This window comes from Tauraco erythrolophus, chromosome 14, assembly GCF_009769465.1.
Source record: "Tauraco erythrolophus isolate bTauEry1 chromosome 14, bTauEry1.pri, whole genome shotgun sequence".
In the NCBI taxonomy this organism is placed as follows: Eukaryota; Metazoa; Chordata; class Aves; order Musophagiformes; family Musophagidae; genus Tauraco; species Tauraco erythrolophus.
The window spans coordinates 12,403,573-12,419,754 of record NC_141478.1 but is presented as its reverse complement, the minus strand read 5'-3'; the positions used below and the strand labels follow the sequence as shown (position 1 = coordinate 12,419,754).

Here is a 16,182-nt window from a genome sequence, read left to right as displayed (position 1 = left end):
GCTTTTTAAAGTTAGCATTGTGAAGGAATAATCAGTAGTAACCCACCAGCAGTTTATGCGAGCTTGGGAGAAACTAAGTCCTCTGATGGAACACAAACTGCATTTCTGGTGATGAGATATCTCATGAGGAAGCACTGGGGGACTGCACCAAAGCTCTCTAAAGAGACACATTCTCAGAGTTTGCAAGAATTTTATGCTTCAGTTGTCTGCACTGCTCAGTTTGAGCAGTAATATTTCTGTCATCTCCTCAACGGAAGCACAGAATTGATTTTGTTCCTTCATCCTCATGTAAAGCTGATAGCGTTTCCAGAGGAAAGGCAGGTGTCTGCACATATGTATAACTTGCATATTAGTCTGGATATAATTTACATGAACTCTACCCAAAGCATAAACTGGGAGAACCAATTTATCAAGAAGTTCCAGCTGAATTTCAGCCAATGTTCATAAACTCCAGGTTCACAGAGCTATCTCTCTAAACCATCTTTTTGGCACGCAACCACTCAGCTGTGTTTTACCAGAAGTTTCTGCTCTTCAGAAACTTGTCGGCCCTCCCTCTTCATTGCAGAAGACACTACAGGCTTACGCTTCACTGTCTAGCCAGGCTGCCACCAAGGCCCCTGCTCCAGCTCCTGACAAAACTGTTCTCCACTCCCCTCTTTTCCCCTCCTCAGCAAAAGCACAGCCTAAGAGCAACCAAGCTGTTTTTTTCCCTGCTGGCCTCACCCCTAAGGCTGCACAGGGGTGAGGGGAGGAAGAGAGAATTTCCAGGAGCTGTCACAACATGCACAAAGTAACAAAAGGTTAGCATCACTGATACTGCACCAAAACCTGAAGGTACTTTAAAATGCAAGGAGTCTCCTCTAGACTGATGCACAGTAACATAACACAACATACACAAGCAGTATTTTGCAACATACTGTCTTTTAGCAATCAATTTCTGAAACAGAGAAACATCCTCAAATCAACACCACCTATTACATTGTAAATAACAGTAGTACATGCTGATGTTATCTGGTGAAACAACTTGGTAGCCTATAAGGTAGAATTAAATGCGTCTCTTCTCTAGTATGCCAATAATAATTATTTTCCTAATGGTTGTTCAGTTACAGGAATACATGAAAAGAAGCAATTGCATTGGAGAAAACATGATTTGATGTTGTTTATATACAGACACTTATGTACTGAGAGTTTGTTTTATCTCCTGAGATATCACTGAGGTTACAGAACTTGCAGGCAATAACAGTAAGAATATTATTATAATCACAAGAAAAATAATTTCCATTTTATTTATGTAGAATGTAAGTTCCTAAGTACTTGCAAACTCAAGGTCAGCTGAAAGTTGCCAGCGCAGCCAGGAACGCAGCAAAAAACAGCAGCACAACTTCAACAAACCCATCAGACTCACTGAAACCACAGAGGCTGTGTGACACACAGACTTCAACACACATCTTGATCTCCAAAATGGTTTAAGAGAAGTACACCGAAAAGATGGCAGGCAGTGGCTAAGTCCAAGCCTCAAGACAGCCAGAGTGAGAGCTAAAGTAAGAAAGTCTTAGAAAACACTGACTTGAAAGGGGGAAAAACAAGCGTATACTCCAGTGTAAGTACAAGCACAAGTGTTTGTTGAAGTGTCTGTGTCAACAGGAAGAGGAAAGAAAACAAGTGGAAGCAGGAGTCACTGAGAGGGACCAGAACTCCTTGGTGCACAAAACTGGCAGGAAAAGACAAGCTTAGAAATTGCAGGCAAGGAAGCAGTTTTCTGCTCTTTGGTTCTCCTTTGTCCACAGAAAGAAGACCTTGCACAGCTGAGAGGGGGAAAACAAAAATGAAAACAACACAAAAGAAGCTTTTATTAAAAAAAAGCATGACTCGCTCATCGCCAGTATCTACTCTCCCTTACGTTTTGTGGTGGTTTACCTGCCTCGCTGTCATAACAGTGCATTAGAAGAGGTGGATGTGCATTTTGTCTATCCATAAACTCCTGGAGGGATGGAACAGAGCAACCTGAAGTGATCACAGTGCAATGCTACTACCATCCATAGGATTCCCCTCCCAAACCTCAACATTTTGCTCCAATGTTGGGAGCTCAACATTTGGCTTTGGCCATCCTGTATGCACATATCCAACTTACATGCTTGAAGCATGCTGGCTCTATTTGCAGAGTACCTACAATTTTCTATCCTTTTTAGTCTATGTGCAGCTTTTCGAGTTTCACAGCCTTAAGATGTTCTAGAGGCACTGGGTATATTGAGATACCAAATACGAACTATACAAAGAAGTTTCTCTAGAGCATTATTGCTGGCTAGCAACAGCCCTGCTCTCCTAGTGTATATAGGTGTATTTATACATAGGCAGTATATATATATAGGTGTATCTAGCCTTTGCAGTGAGATTTTCTGATGTGATCAGCCTGAATAGTCAATCACCTTCAGACGTTCAGTTTCATGATACCACAAGCACTGATATTTACAATACATTCCAATTGTCTTAATGAGGACTTTTAACCAAAGGAAAGCAGTCAATATGGAGGAGCATTCAAACACTACTGGAGAAGTTCTTACTGACTTAAATATTTAAAACATTTAATCTAGGACATGTTTCATTTTCAGTTTTAGAGATTCCTTCAATGTCCTGAACAGATGATCAAATCACCCAGTGAGCAAGCTAAGACCATGAGAACTACTGCAGAGCTTCACCAAAGAGACAGCAGATGAAGTGAGAGAGGTCTTTGGGCCCGAAGATGGCATGTGCAATTTTGTACGCTTAAATTACCACGAAAACAGAAAACCCCAGGCACCAAAATGACCAGATTCAATCTTCTCCAACTAACAATAGTACACTCTCCTTTCAGTAGGCATTCACCCAAGAACAAGCAAGCAAAAAATCCTGCCAAGGAGTTTCTAGTTTTTTTGACATTGTGGGTAGCCCTAAGTCAAGCTATGCCATTGTCAGGCTACAATCCACACTATCACAGGGAGTGACTTTACTCCACAGCATACAAGAAAAATATTCCACAACAGCAATCCCCACAGAACAGAGCAGCCTCAAATGACTTGCCCTGCTCACCTGCCTCCTCTTGATTATGTAACCTGAATGCTTCCATGGTCCACCTGCCAAAAATAACCTCGTCACTCACTCTTAGTGACTGAAGTACAGCTGGAGGCGGCCAGACAGCACAACTGAAAAGCTGGAAGCTTCCTGCATTTAGCTCACAGATGTATTAACACTGAAGTCTAATTATAGACCACTTAAAAACATACACTGTTCACAACTTCAGATCTTAGAGTCAATAAAAACCATTCACCACATGTGCAATGTGAGAACGTGAAGGCTGTGAGTCTGAGACTAAATTTGACTCATACAGGCTTGTGCTGGCTGCCATATGCCATTCCACAACAGCTCAGCAGCTTTCCTGGTTGACACCAGGGATTACAGTTGAGTCGTATCTTCCAGTGATCTTCAGAGGTAATCACAGCAAGAGTGTTTGGCTCTTGTGTACTTCAGGGAGCTAACGGTCAGAAATCAAATCCTGGCCTTTGACATTGTACTAAAGCCATGAATTAACCTATCATCCCTTCCACAAGTCATGAGATTAGCTTGAAAATAATATTGTCCTGTGTTTATTGCCCTCCAGTATTAGATGTTCAGATTGCCATTTTCAAGCTTTCTCAACAACTATTTATCTGAAAGAAAGAGAAAGCAAGCTAGAATTCTTGTGTGGTTAATGTACATCAAGCTGATGCTTTAAGAAAAACAGCAGCCATCATAAGAGTTGGCAACTCTCAAATCACTGGTTATGGAGGAAAGAATATTAAACAGCTATCATCAATCTATCTAGATCCAGGAAGTGAGCCATGAAATGCTGACAAAGGGGAATATCTGGTCTGACAATGATGGTATATTTATCTTTTAAATGAAGAATAATGGAGCTACACTGAAGAGACTCATTTTAACTTTGCAATAGTAAAGCATCTATCTCATCACCGTAGGGTGATATCTGAGCACCTCTGGATAAGATAATTTATTCTACCAGGTCTGAGACCACCATTTTACACAGATAGTTACTCTAGTCTCCAAAGGAGACACACGAGCAGCACAAACAGAAAAAAAGAGAGTGTGGAAATGGACCTTCTGAACAGCACTAGCCCAGCCTCCCATCGCAGCCATAGGCCAGGTAGTCCGTTCCCTTTTCATCCTCAGCTTCTTTTCAGTCAAATAGGGATAACACCAGATTATCACAAGAATGTTGGCATTTGAGGTTTTTTTCCTCAAGGATGAAAATATCTCCACTTATTTTGTTTCCCAGCACATTAGGCCTCGTGACTGGGAGCATAAATGATACACACATGCCCAGACTATCACACGAGAAAAGCACAGCTATGCACAGTCTGTGTACTGGGACAGGAGCCATTACACTAGGGTACAGCTAACACCGAGCTGCACTCCTATCAGCCCTGGGGCTGTCCAAGCACACTCATCCAAACCCAGACTGGGCTAATTTTCTACAGACCACTACCAAAAAAAAAAAACCAAACCCACAACCAACACCCAAAAAATAAAATCACAGGGAAAGGATGACACAAACACTGAACAGTGATTGAAACAGTGGGTCACAGCTTGAGTCAGAAGAAAAATTGCAAGTGCATTTATAATTAAGGAAGCCAGAGAAACTCAGCATTCCTGTACAGGTACATACAACCTGTATGTATCACCTATACCTAAGCTAGCTGCAGATCCTTTACTAGGATCTCTACCTCCTTTTTCTTCCCCCAGCCCACACAAAAGTTTGTTGTTGTTGTACTTTTAAGCTAGTCATGAATTCATCATGCTATCCCCATGTCTTTTCTGAGGACTGGATCCCACCAACAAGGACTCATGCTCCCCTTAAATTCTGAAAAACTCACCTGCTTTTTTTCCTCACACTCCATGTCCTGTCTGCTGACCTTATGAAGAAAGTGAGAGAGAAAAACCTCAAACAATACTAAGCAAATTCACTGCTTATAGAAAAAATCCTTCTTGGACTCGTACTGAAGTCCTGCCCCACTCACAACAAAATGAGTACCTGCTCTGTGGAAACACAACAGCTGGTCCCAATTCACATTTTCTCCCACCTGCCCCACATTATCTGCCACCTGCCCCCTGAATAGCACACAGCTGGAGTCAGACCTCTAGACAGTCTAACATATTTTTGCTTTAAGGGGCAGCAAAACAACCCCCTGTCCTCAACTGAATGGAGCCTTCAGATGTATAATTGCCAGTTCACACCAGAATATGATCACTGGGAAAGGAGCTTCAGCTGCTGTAGTTTGATGCTACCTCACCCTTTGAGAGGTTTGTGCTTGGGCAGCCATGGGAGCCTTGCAGCACATCCCCGTGGGTGGCAGAGCATTAGTGCCAGCAACCCGACTAGCAAAGGGTCACCCTTCTCTTTCCTTCAGAAGCGCTGAAAAATTTATTTATCTGTTATTTTTACTACCGAGGAGAGTAGGGCTTTATCTTAACAGCAGCACACATTGAATCTGCACTATTAGTCGACCCACCTCAGCTTTGCAGAATGGTCTCTCAGACTGAAATAGCCCAGACCAGGCAGCCAGCCATGCTGAGGCCAAAACACACTCTTGCTGTCAGTGTTTTTGCACTGGGTCAGGCATGCAGATAGGTAGCGCGTGGTTCCTCATGCTGGGAGACTATGGTGGGTTTTTTTTTTTTCTGTTTGTTGCTCTCTCCAGGGGTGCGCTTGGCAAGGAGGGCATGAACACAGCAACCTCACTTGCAACTTCTCAGCAGACTAAGTGGTCTTCAGTCTTCACTCAAATCAAAGCTCTGGTTTTGCTTCAGCTATGCATGGAGAGGAAATGTCTATGGAAAGGAATTAGAGCTTGAACACAGAGCACGGCAAAACCTCCAAATCCTGAGCTCACATGACTGAGCTTTCCTAACTACAGAGCAAGCATGTTGCTGTACCAGAGAACTGATTCCCATCAGAACGGCAGGCTCGTAAGTAATTTAAAGCAATTTAAAAAAAGCACACCATCAAAAAATATCTAAATTGAAATGAACTTGCTGATATTAGAAAACTGTGCTGAGTTTTTAAAAGTAGGCAAACGATAAGCTGTAAGGAAGAGAGGTGCTGGCAAGGAAGCCACTTACCTTGGTAACAAAACTCTTTCTGTTGACATGTGTAAGGAAAGAGCCACCACTAATTCAGATAGGAAAATTCATACTGTTTTACTCTGGTAGGAAGTGGGATTCAGAAGAAAATCCTTGAATCTTCCAAGACCAGAATGATTTATTTTCTCGTGTAAAGTAAGAGAAGCAGCAGCTGCCCTAACTCTGCTGCAGTCTGCTTTTCAGAGAGCATTGAGAATCACTTCTGAAAGTTAGTTGTCATCCCTAAAAATCCTGACCACTAAAATAATTCTTGATCTGGTAAAAAGCCATCTGGGCCACAGAGGGGTCAGAAATAGGCAATTGCTGCAGAATTTGTTGTTTCAGAAATTTTTTCTCTGAGAGCCAGTGTTTGTATTCTAATGACGGCTGTATGGTTCTGTTTGATTCAATCCAGAAGAAAAATATCCATTTTTTCACCTTATCTCATCTCCTGTGTCCTAGAGAGATGTTGATCATGTATTAGCCAAACACCACAGATGCAGGGAACAAGAGTTTAGAGGGATTAGATGCGATGAAGCAAACAGGGTTTCCCAGTTTGCACTTTTCTCACAAATGTAAGCACCAGCCCCACACTTAACATATGATTAGCAGCAACACGGGCACCTCAAAGTGTCATTTGACATAACGCGGTTGAAAATGTTTATGGAGATGTGTCTATAAGTGATTCGATGGAAACACAGCTCTCTTTCTGAGAAACCAGTGACTGGGGAGGAGCAGGGGGAAGCACTTTACAAGGCCATCTTGCTAAAAGACTGTATTTTACTATGTAATCCCCAATTATACACATGACTGCATTGTGGAAAGGTCACCAGACAAAGCAGTTCAGTGAACTGGGTCTGAAGGGAGCGATTGTGTGGTGGGTCTCAGCCCCGCTCTCCCCGAATCCTTCACCTCAACAGCACCGACATCTCCTGCCCCAGGGAAGGACGAGCCCAGTGCACTCACAGCCCAGCACGGGAATTTTGGTAGATCGGTGGGACTAAACGGAAATTATCACGGCAGAAAACAGATTCAGGGAGTAAGCTTAAACACACCTCCTACTTCTCCAAACACTCGCCCGACATCTGAGTTAACGCGGCCAGCAACTCGCACCAGAAGCGCACCGGCGCTGGCCGAAACCCTGCGCTCGCCCCGCAAACACCGAGCGGCAGCGTGCCGCGCTCCTCGGGCACGGCGCGGCCGCGGGGGGGCCCGCCCGCAGCCCCGCAGGTGAAAACTCCCCTCCGGGCCCTGCGGCTGCCCGCGGAGCTCGGCGGGGCGGCGGAGCGGAGCCGACCCGACCCCGGGCGGCCCCCCCCGGGCGGCGGCGGCGGGCGGGGCAGAGGCGCGGCCCCCGCGTGACCCGCCCGCCCGTAGCACCGGCCGCCGCGCGCCCGCCCGCGCGCAGAGCCGCGCCGGGGCTGCCGAGATGCGGGCGGGCGCGCGGCGGCGCGCGGCGCGGGCCGTGCTGCTGCTGCTGTCGCTGTCGGCCTGGCAGGCGCCGCGCGCCGCGCGGGCCCAGCGCCCCGCCGCAGGCGCAGGTAGGGAGCGGGGAGCCGGGCGGGGGGAAGGGGGGCCGCACCGCGACCCGCGCTCCCGCGAGCTGCCTCGCCGACCCCTCCCCGGGGGTGCAACGTTTTGATGACATCGCTGCAGCTTTATCGGTCCTTGTCTCTAAATGCAAAATGGGGCTATTTGAGACAGAAATCCACTGGAGCCGTCCTCCAGGAGGAAGGACATCCTCCATTCTAAACCCACGGAGCTCCCACGGCCTGGAAAATGGAAAGGTGTAAGGATGTTTAACACCTTTGTACTCGATTTTCAGAAAACAGGACGGGTTGTGTCCTTTCTTCTTCATCGGAGTTTCCTGAAGGATTTTTCACACCGCAGGAGAGAAAGGATGGAGGAATCGTTATCTATTTCATAATTATACTGTACATGTTTTTGGCCGTGTCCATTGTGTGCGATGATTACTTCCTACCTTCTCTAGAGATCATCAGTGAATGTAAGTGAACATCCTGATCTTCTTCCCGTGGAACTAAGTAGCTTGGTGTCAAACGTTCTCTTTAAAAAAGCTTCAAAGTTAGAGTGCTCTGGAGACAAAACTAAAGAAAGTTTGGCGTCTCAGTGCATAGTTAAGACTTAGCAATAAAATATTTAATGTGATACAATGTACCAATATTACATTGAAAATTCATACTCTGATTATGCTCTGTGCAGGCATTCATTTAAAGTTTGCTTTCCTTGTGCCTGGAGGAAAATCTTAAAACTTCCTCAGTATTAACTAAACTGACTGTACAACTTCAAGGTGAGCAGGAATATGTCCAGGTTACTAGTAAAAATGAAAAAAAAAGGAGCGGGGGGAAGGAGGCAGAGCAAAATCAAGAACCCAAAACTCTCGCTATTATTAAAACATGGGAATTAAGACCTTTCTCAAGTTTCTGCATTTCTCTCAAAGTAGTGTACTACTACTTTGAGAGAAATCATGATGAGCTACTGCTTACATACTAAAGGTATGACAGAGGAGGGAAAGGAATACCATAGTTACAAGACCTCTGTGAAGTCTAATCAACCTGCAATAATTGCCCTGGCTTCAGCAGACCACTGAATTAAAGATGGTCTTGGCTGAGAGTTCAGCATTTCATTGCCAAGAATTAAAAAAACTGCCCTAGGGAAACTCATCCCTGAACGCTAGAAAACATTCTCCAGACCAGAACACTTACAGAAAATGTAAGCTTAAACATTGTTGTAGAGCCGGTATTTTTTTTATTGATGATAAATAAGCATTTGCCAGGCTTTTTCCATAGTTTGCCATATGTCCCCATCCTTAGTGTAGAGAATTCGATCCAGAGTGAGTTACATTTCAGAAACTGTCAACTTACCAGAACAAAAATCTCATTTCATTCAAGCAAGACACAGGCTCTTACACTGTCCGTACGAAGTGAAACTTTGATTTTAAGATGGCAGCACTGGTTTGAATTTAACTAGTATTTCTGGTATGTGAAGACACAGTAGCATGGATTTCCCTGGAAGAGATAGACTTGACATGGATCATGTAGCAACATCACACTAGACTCCATGGAATTTCCCCACAATTATTACCCACATGAAGCAGAGTTAAAGCCCGCATACGTATGCTTATTTTACATTTGAAGATCATGCCCAAATCTTTTATTATCAGTACTTCTCTTCTGGTATTTAAACTAATTTACGTAATATAGTTAGAAATAAATTAGCTCAATAAACAAGGCTATGTTTTCAATATATTATATTACCAGTTTTAAATAAATGCATTAACTGTATGAAAGTAAGGAAAGTTTGTTCTATTACACTGCAGTAGTAGCTTCTAATGTTACATACTGATGCAAGTAATGGGTACAGACTACTGAAGTGTTTATTTTTTTAAGCAATTCTTTTGCTCTATTCTCAGGCCTTGGCCTTTCTCAGGATGTTGCTGGAGCAACTTTTATGGCTGCTGGAAGCTCTGCTCCAGAGCTTGTCACTGCTTTTCTAGGTAAGAGACATGTTTTGACTCCTCAGGATCTAGGTTTTCCTTGCATGCCAAACTGAAACGTACCAGAGAGTCATTTTCCTTATAGGAGTCTTCGTGACAAAGGGAGATATTGGCGTCAGCACCATCCTTGGATCAGCAATCTATAATCTTCTTGGTATTTCTGCAGCTTGTGGACTGTTTTCCAGCGTGGTATGTATCAACTTGGATAGTTCTGCTCCTAAGAGCCAAATGGTTATCCTTTCTGATTTGCCAACAAAAGCCAAGACAGACTTACTATGACAACTGTCAAGTTTATTATTTAGTAGCAAAACCAGCATGTAATCAGTTTTAAGGTAACTTGCTATGAAAGTTTTTAAAAACACTAACTTGTTAAATATCATACTTAAGTCATTCCTAAGAATCTTAAATTTTTACATAATATAGAAACAACATATTGATGCAGCATTTACAGCACTTGGTGAAAGTATTACAGACAAGTTTAAGAAAAGTAAATGGATCTGTGATCTGCAGGTTTCGAGGCTATCCCGTTGGCCGCTGTTTAGAGACTGTCTGGCATATACAATTAGTGTAGCGGCCGTCCTTGCGATGATATCTGACAACAAAATTTACTGGTAAGAGCACAAGTAGTGTTGAATTCATGTTGACTGGAGATTAGTGAGACAGTGTTTTGAAAAACAAACCAACCCAAACCCCAAACGTCAAGTAGCCTGAACTGCCATTCACTAACGGAAATAAACATCTGGTTGGCTTTAAAACACATAGAAAGTAACAATGCGTGTAAAGATTATTACCTAAACATTCAAACCCTGCATATTTATAAAGCTTGATCTGCATAGGTTTGTCTGTACAGACGTCACATTTCTATCATAACTGTTTTGGCATAGCAATTAGTCTCATAGTTTCCTCCTTTTAGGCCTTCCCTTTGATAGCATCCCTGTTAAGAATAACATTTGTCTGCCAGAAGCAGATCATGAGCTTCCGATGTTTTAACTCTCTTCTGTCAACACTGAAACTCCTGTTGCCTCAACAAGTCAGTCAGGTCCAGCACTAAGTCTCTGAAGTTTCTAACTCAAAATAGCACATACTATCCTTCTCTCTAACCATCACATGAAGACTCAATTTCACAAACATCAGTAAGATGTTCAATCAGTAAGATCCCCTGAAAAACATGCAGCTATACAATACACAGACAAGACTGTGCAGGGAATTAATCAAACTGCTGAAGGACATGGAGACACTCATGAACTTCCATGACACCAGCCATACAACTGCAATTAGACACTTTTGTGTGTTTTCTTTTTGCTACTCAGGCAAATTCTCTCTCTCTCCTCTTACACCAGCCATTTTAATCAGTTAGAGTTGGTTTTTTTTTTTTATATTACACGTTATGTAAAATCTGCTTTTCATTCTAGGTATGAAAGTGCATCCTTATTATTGATATACGGGTGGTATATTCTGGTACTATGTTTTGACATTAAAATCAACCAATACCTCATGAAAAAGTTCAGTCCCTGCTGTACGTGTTTTACAAAAGCTATGGAAGAGAATGCTGAGCAGCAGCCACTGGTTGGATGGAGAGAAGAGAGTGGACCTCTAATTCGTCAACAGTCAAGAGCAGATAGTGGAATTTTTCAAGACGAGATGGACTACTCTCAACTTACAACAAGCTTGCATGGGCTTGATGAAATCTCTGAAGGTATAAGTACTATCACAGTTGTCTCTAGCACTCTGCATGCCTGTCTGCATCAGTTCTAATAGAGAGTAGATTTTGAGATATTACTAAGATTTCATTCACGAAAGAACTCCAGTATAGTATTTAAGGAAATCATTATTCTTCCCTTGAGTATAACATCAAGCAAAATCAGAGTGGTGGTATTTATATGAAGTCAGTTGACAGAGGAATGCTAGGATAGTTGCTCATTTGTGACAGATTACAACAGCAGACTTCCATCAGTCTTTGCTGTGCACGTTTGAAACTTCCTAGCAACACTGCTTGTAAAATGCAGTATCAGATGAGAGACACACTGGTGCTGTACTATATTTTCTTATGATAATGGCAGGTTCATAGCCCAAAATATGCATTTTATCAGAAGTAACGAAATAGCTATGACCTGGCCACAGCTCACCAGCTTCCTTTTCACCAGTAGCTGGTACTTAACTCTTGCTAAACGTTGTGTGTAAGCCTTTATAGAAAAGTTCATTTTTTGTCCACCTTAGTTCTCTCCTACTGACATGGTAATAAAGAAAATTTGATTTCAGAGTTTTGTCCAGTGTGATATCGGTACTGGGTAAGACTACAGCTGTATCCTAAGGAAGTATATTTTAACTTTTTCAGTGTTCTTACAAGCAGACACCAGTAATATGACTGCATGCTATGGATTCAAACTTAATGCTACAATTCAAAATAGTTACTTCTTCTCCAACAGATAATCCAAGTGTCTTCACCATGCCTGAAGCAGATATGAAGAGAATTTTGTGGGTGTTATCCCTTCCTATTATTACACTATTCTATTTGACTATACCAGATTGCAGAAGACAGTTTTGGAGGAACTGGTTCATGGTGACATTTTTAATTTCAGCAGCATGGATTTCTGCAATAACTTATGTTCTTGTATGGATGATAACAATAGCAGGTAGGTACCTAAAGTGCTGCTGCTCTACAGAATCAACCAATTGAGAATCACTGAAAAAAGAGTTTTCTCCCTGTTAAGTTTTCCTTTCCACAATTAACAGTCAGTTTAGCAACACATACTTTGCTGTAAAAAAACAACAAACAAAACCAAAAAAAGCCTTATGTTTGACTGCCTAGCTTGCCACCTTCTTCCATCTAGTGAAAATTACTTTAGAGTTAGCTGCTTTAAGACTACTTACCATCACATGAATGAGAATTTGTTTACATAGCTACAAAAAACAGCCTATATTTTAAAAGGGAGAGCTTCATTAAACTGCTTCACAAAGTGAAACAATTAGATACACAGCAATAAACTTGTCAAGCTGAAGTCTGACAAACAAGGAAACCACCAAGACTGGAATTAAAGGTTCAGGGTTCTGTAAAAGATCCATTAATTCTATACCTGTATTTTTCTCGAACACTATAGTAAGAGATTTGGCATTAAATTTACTACTAAAGAAACAACTCAAATCTGCATCATAAAGTGAAGCAATAAAAGAATTGCATTTAAGTGAGAGAAGGGGCATGAACTTGTGTGTAAAAAACATTCTCTTAAAAACATCTGAAGGTATTAAAGGTCTCCTCATTTCACTTTCTCCAGTCAGCTTAAGAAAAAGAGGTTTTAATTTCAAGAACAAGCAGAAAGCAAATCTCTAAACAAGAAAGAAATACTACAAAGCTTGCCATTTCCACATCATAGCTCATTAATCCTACTCAAATATTCTGCTAGTTCAGCATCCTAAACTTGTTTTCAACTTAAATTCAATGAATAAGTCCTTGTTCAGTGCAGAGACAGACCTACACATTTAGTAAACCTTTGAGAAATTACTAGTAGATCGCTGGATACAATACCCACCAGGTTCACTCCTTGGCCAAATAATTTGCCACTTGTTTCTAAATAACAAGGGTTTACTCCCTGAATACTAGAAGCCTTTGAAACAGCATTCAGATGAAAGTTATTGCTGTTCTAACTAGACAAAGTACTAATTCATATGAAAATAGGTACACAGGAGATTCAAATAGTGTATTAGTGTTAGTCCACTTTGAAGAGTCATCACAAGCAGTATTAGGGGTTTAGCCCACTACTTCTAGGTCAAATATGTTCTATTTACACAATAACACGCTAAAAATTACACACACATTATATTCAAGTCCAGGTTCTTTCATGAAGGGTGACTCGATTCTGTTGTTGCATAAACAGCCTATCAGAACATCACAAAAGTATCATAGCTGGAGACTAAATTTTGATGGTCAAGAACAAACAACTTAGTACATATTTTTGTTGCTAGCAAAGAAAATTTGACTACTTGTAGCAAGATATTGCTGCTGATACACAAGATTAACTAAAGTCTAGAAAAGTAAAATCATTCTCTCTTTATAGTCAGTTGCCAGAAAAAAAAAAAAACTACACATGAAATAGAAGGTAAATCTATCTAATAAAAAGAAAAATCAGATTCACCTGAGCTTAGATTCTATCTTAAAGCCTTTGGAGGGCTAGAAACTATCATTCATTGGGTACATAAGGCTGGTTCATTCATATTTCACCTTGGTTCGCTTGGCATGAACCATTGCTTTCCAGCCTGGATAGTTTACAAAAGCTGATCTTGTTGGTCCCTCATCCTACAAATCTCTCTGTTACATGAGTGATGGAAGAAGAAGTACCAGTACAAATTCTGCAACAGGATCGCATTAGTCCCTCTGAACCATGAAATAGTTTCAAACATACATGTACTGGGCTGATGTAGACTAAGCTGACATGTACTAGGCAAGCATTGCTGACCTAGCTTACAGAGTACTGCCTCTTAAAATAACTGTTCTTAGTAGTGTATTGCAAGTAAGAATTGAGATTTAAAAAAAAAAATAAGATACTTTTTAGTGAACAAAGAAGTTTAAGAAAAAGTAATTACTTAACAGTTTGAATAGATGTATCAAATACTTCAGCATATTGATGCTTGTGAATGGTACAACTGCTGTAACAGTTTTGAAGATCTCAATCCCTGTATTGAAGTGAGAAATCAATATGCTTACCAGACATATGGGGCTAAAAAAAAGTGGAGAAAAATAAACTGCTGTTTTAGTAACAGTTTAAAACTTTTCTTAATATAAGCCAGTATTTACCTAAAGAAACTCACACTTCCAAAGGATTACTTGCACTTAGAAGTCACATAAAAATTATGCGTTTTGATTCTTCTGAATCCAACAGAACAACTTTCTAATTGGAGTGAAATGGTAAAGCCATGTAGTTGAGACAATATTGTAGCAATGATCTTGATGACCCTCCTCCCCAAGAAAATTCCTGTGCTTTTTTTCCTCCTCCTTTGAAGAGTGGATGATTACAAGAGTTATTGCTTCATGAGACTTTTTGAGCACTAATGATGAGATGCTCAAAAACATAAAAGACTTATATTTTCCAGAAGTTGAGGGGAAAAAAATAAATATATATATTCATAATTGGTATTGTCTTGGCCACTGGAGACATTCCACTCAGGTCTTTGAGAAACTTGTGGTGTAGTAACTGTCTTAATTTCTTTTTTGTATGATTGAAGAACAAGGACAGGATGATATTTCCTTATTGTTCTTGTTTTTAACTACTTCATAGTTCCGTCACTTCATGTTTAGTCAAGTTAGCTGACAGATTCCTTTTGAAATTACTGTACGCTTACTAATCCTTTCTCCAGCAAACAAAGTCCAAAGCAATTTCTTTGGATGAAACCAACTCAAAACATACTTGCATTTTCTACCCTTATTTATCAACTGCAGGTGAAACACTGGGAATTCCAGAGTCGGTAATGGGTCTCACATTACTAGCAGCAGGAACAAGTGTACCAGATACAGTTGCAAGTGTGCTGGTGGCTCGAAAAGGTAAAGATTTTAGTATTCAGGCTCATTCCAATGGATACGTTTAAAAGATACCATGAAAAAAAGAATTCTAGTCAACATTTCCAGAAATTCAAGGAGTAACTTCACAATTTCTGCTCCAGATTCTAGAGCTTAAGTTTACTAATAATAAATAGATAGCTTACCTGAAGAAGCTGTGGCTCAGGCATTTAAAAACCTCTCAGAGTATCTCAGAGAAGTATTCTAGATTGGTTTGATTTGTTGTTGATCAAGTGTTACAGTTTTACTGCAAAACACAACTGTAGGTCTTGGTATTTTAAACATGACTGGATTTTGTATAGCCCATCTAGCTTATTTTAAGTGCAAGTGTGCAGATGCTGGTGATTTAGGGAGACTTTTTTTTTAATGCTTGTGGTATCCAAAACCTTGTTCTGTAGAATCACGACTACAGTTCTTTCAATGAAAAGTCTGAAAAGGGTGCTCTGCGAGAAACTGAGGGCTGACAGTCTGTTCCTCCAAAACAGTTTGGCAATGTCATACAGTACAATTAAGCAGACTTATTTGTATTTCTTCTTTTACAGGAAATGGAGATATGGCTATGTCTAACATTGTAGGATCCAACGTATTTGATATGCTCTGTTTGGGAATACCTTGGTTTATAAAAACTGCCTTCATAAATACATCAGGACCCATAGAAGTGAACAGCAGTGGTTTGACATACACAGCCATTTCTCTTATCTGTTCTGTTGTTTTTGTTTTTCTAGCAGTTCACCTGAATGGCTGGAAAATAGATAAAAAATTGGGAGCAATTTGTCTTGTATTGTACTTAGTATTTACTATATTATCAATTTTATATGAACTTGGCATCATAGGGAACAATCCTACAAGGGTCTGTGGTAACTAGTTTTAATCAGTGATTATACTGATGAAAAAAATAAAAGCAGGAGAGAAAGATCAGTTTCTTTGTTTAGTCAAAATAAAAAAAAATTTCAAAACTCCCATTGGGCTC

At 40.9% G+C, this 16,182-nt stretch overlaps 1 protein-coding gene across 1 annotated transcript; it reads left to right on the top strand.

The window, feature by feature from the left end:
* Positions 1-7,579: 7,579 nt before the first annotated feature.
* On the top strand, positions 7,580-16,077 carry SLC24A5 (solute carrier family 24 member 5). The gene is made up of 9 exons (XM_086620170.1): positions 7,580-7,691; positions 7,976-8,155; positions 9,581-9,664; positions 9,750-9,853; positions 10,175-10,275; positions 11,077-11,360; positions 12,091-12,297; positions 15,096-15,197; positions 15,755-16,077. Exons 1-9 carry the CDS (start codon positions 7,580-7,582, stop codon positions 16,075-16,077), a joined length of 1,497 nt encoding a protein of 498 aa, XP_086476296.1.
* The last annotated feature ends 105 nt before the right edge of the window (positions 16,078-16,182 follow it).

Coding starts and splice junctions, on each gene's coding strand:
- SLC24A5 (XM_086620170.1), top strand. CDS start 7,580: ATGCGGGCGGGCGCGCGGCGGCGCGCGGCGCGGGCCGTGCTGCTGCTG. Junction 9,665..9,749: donor GCTTGTCACTGCTTTTCTAG/GTAAGAGACATG, acceptor TTTTCCTTATAG/GAGTCTTCGTGACAAAGGGA. Junction 15,198..15,754: donor TGTGCTGGTGGCTCGAAAAG/GTAAAGATTTTA, acceptor CTTCTTTTACAG/GAAATGGAGATATGGCTATG.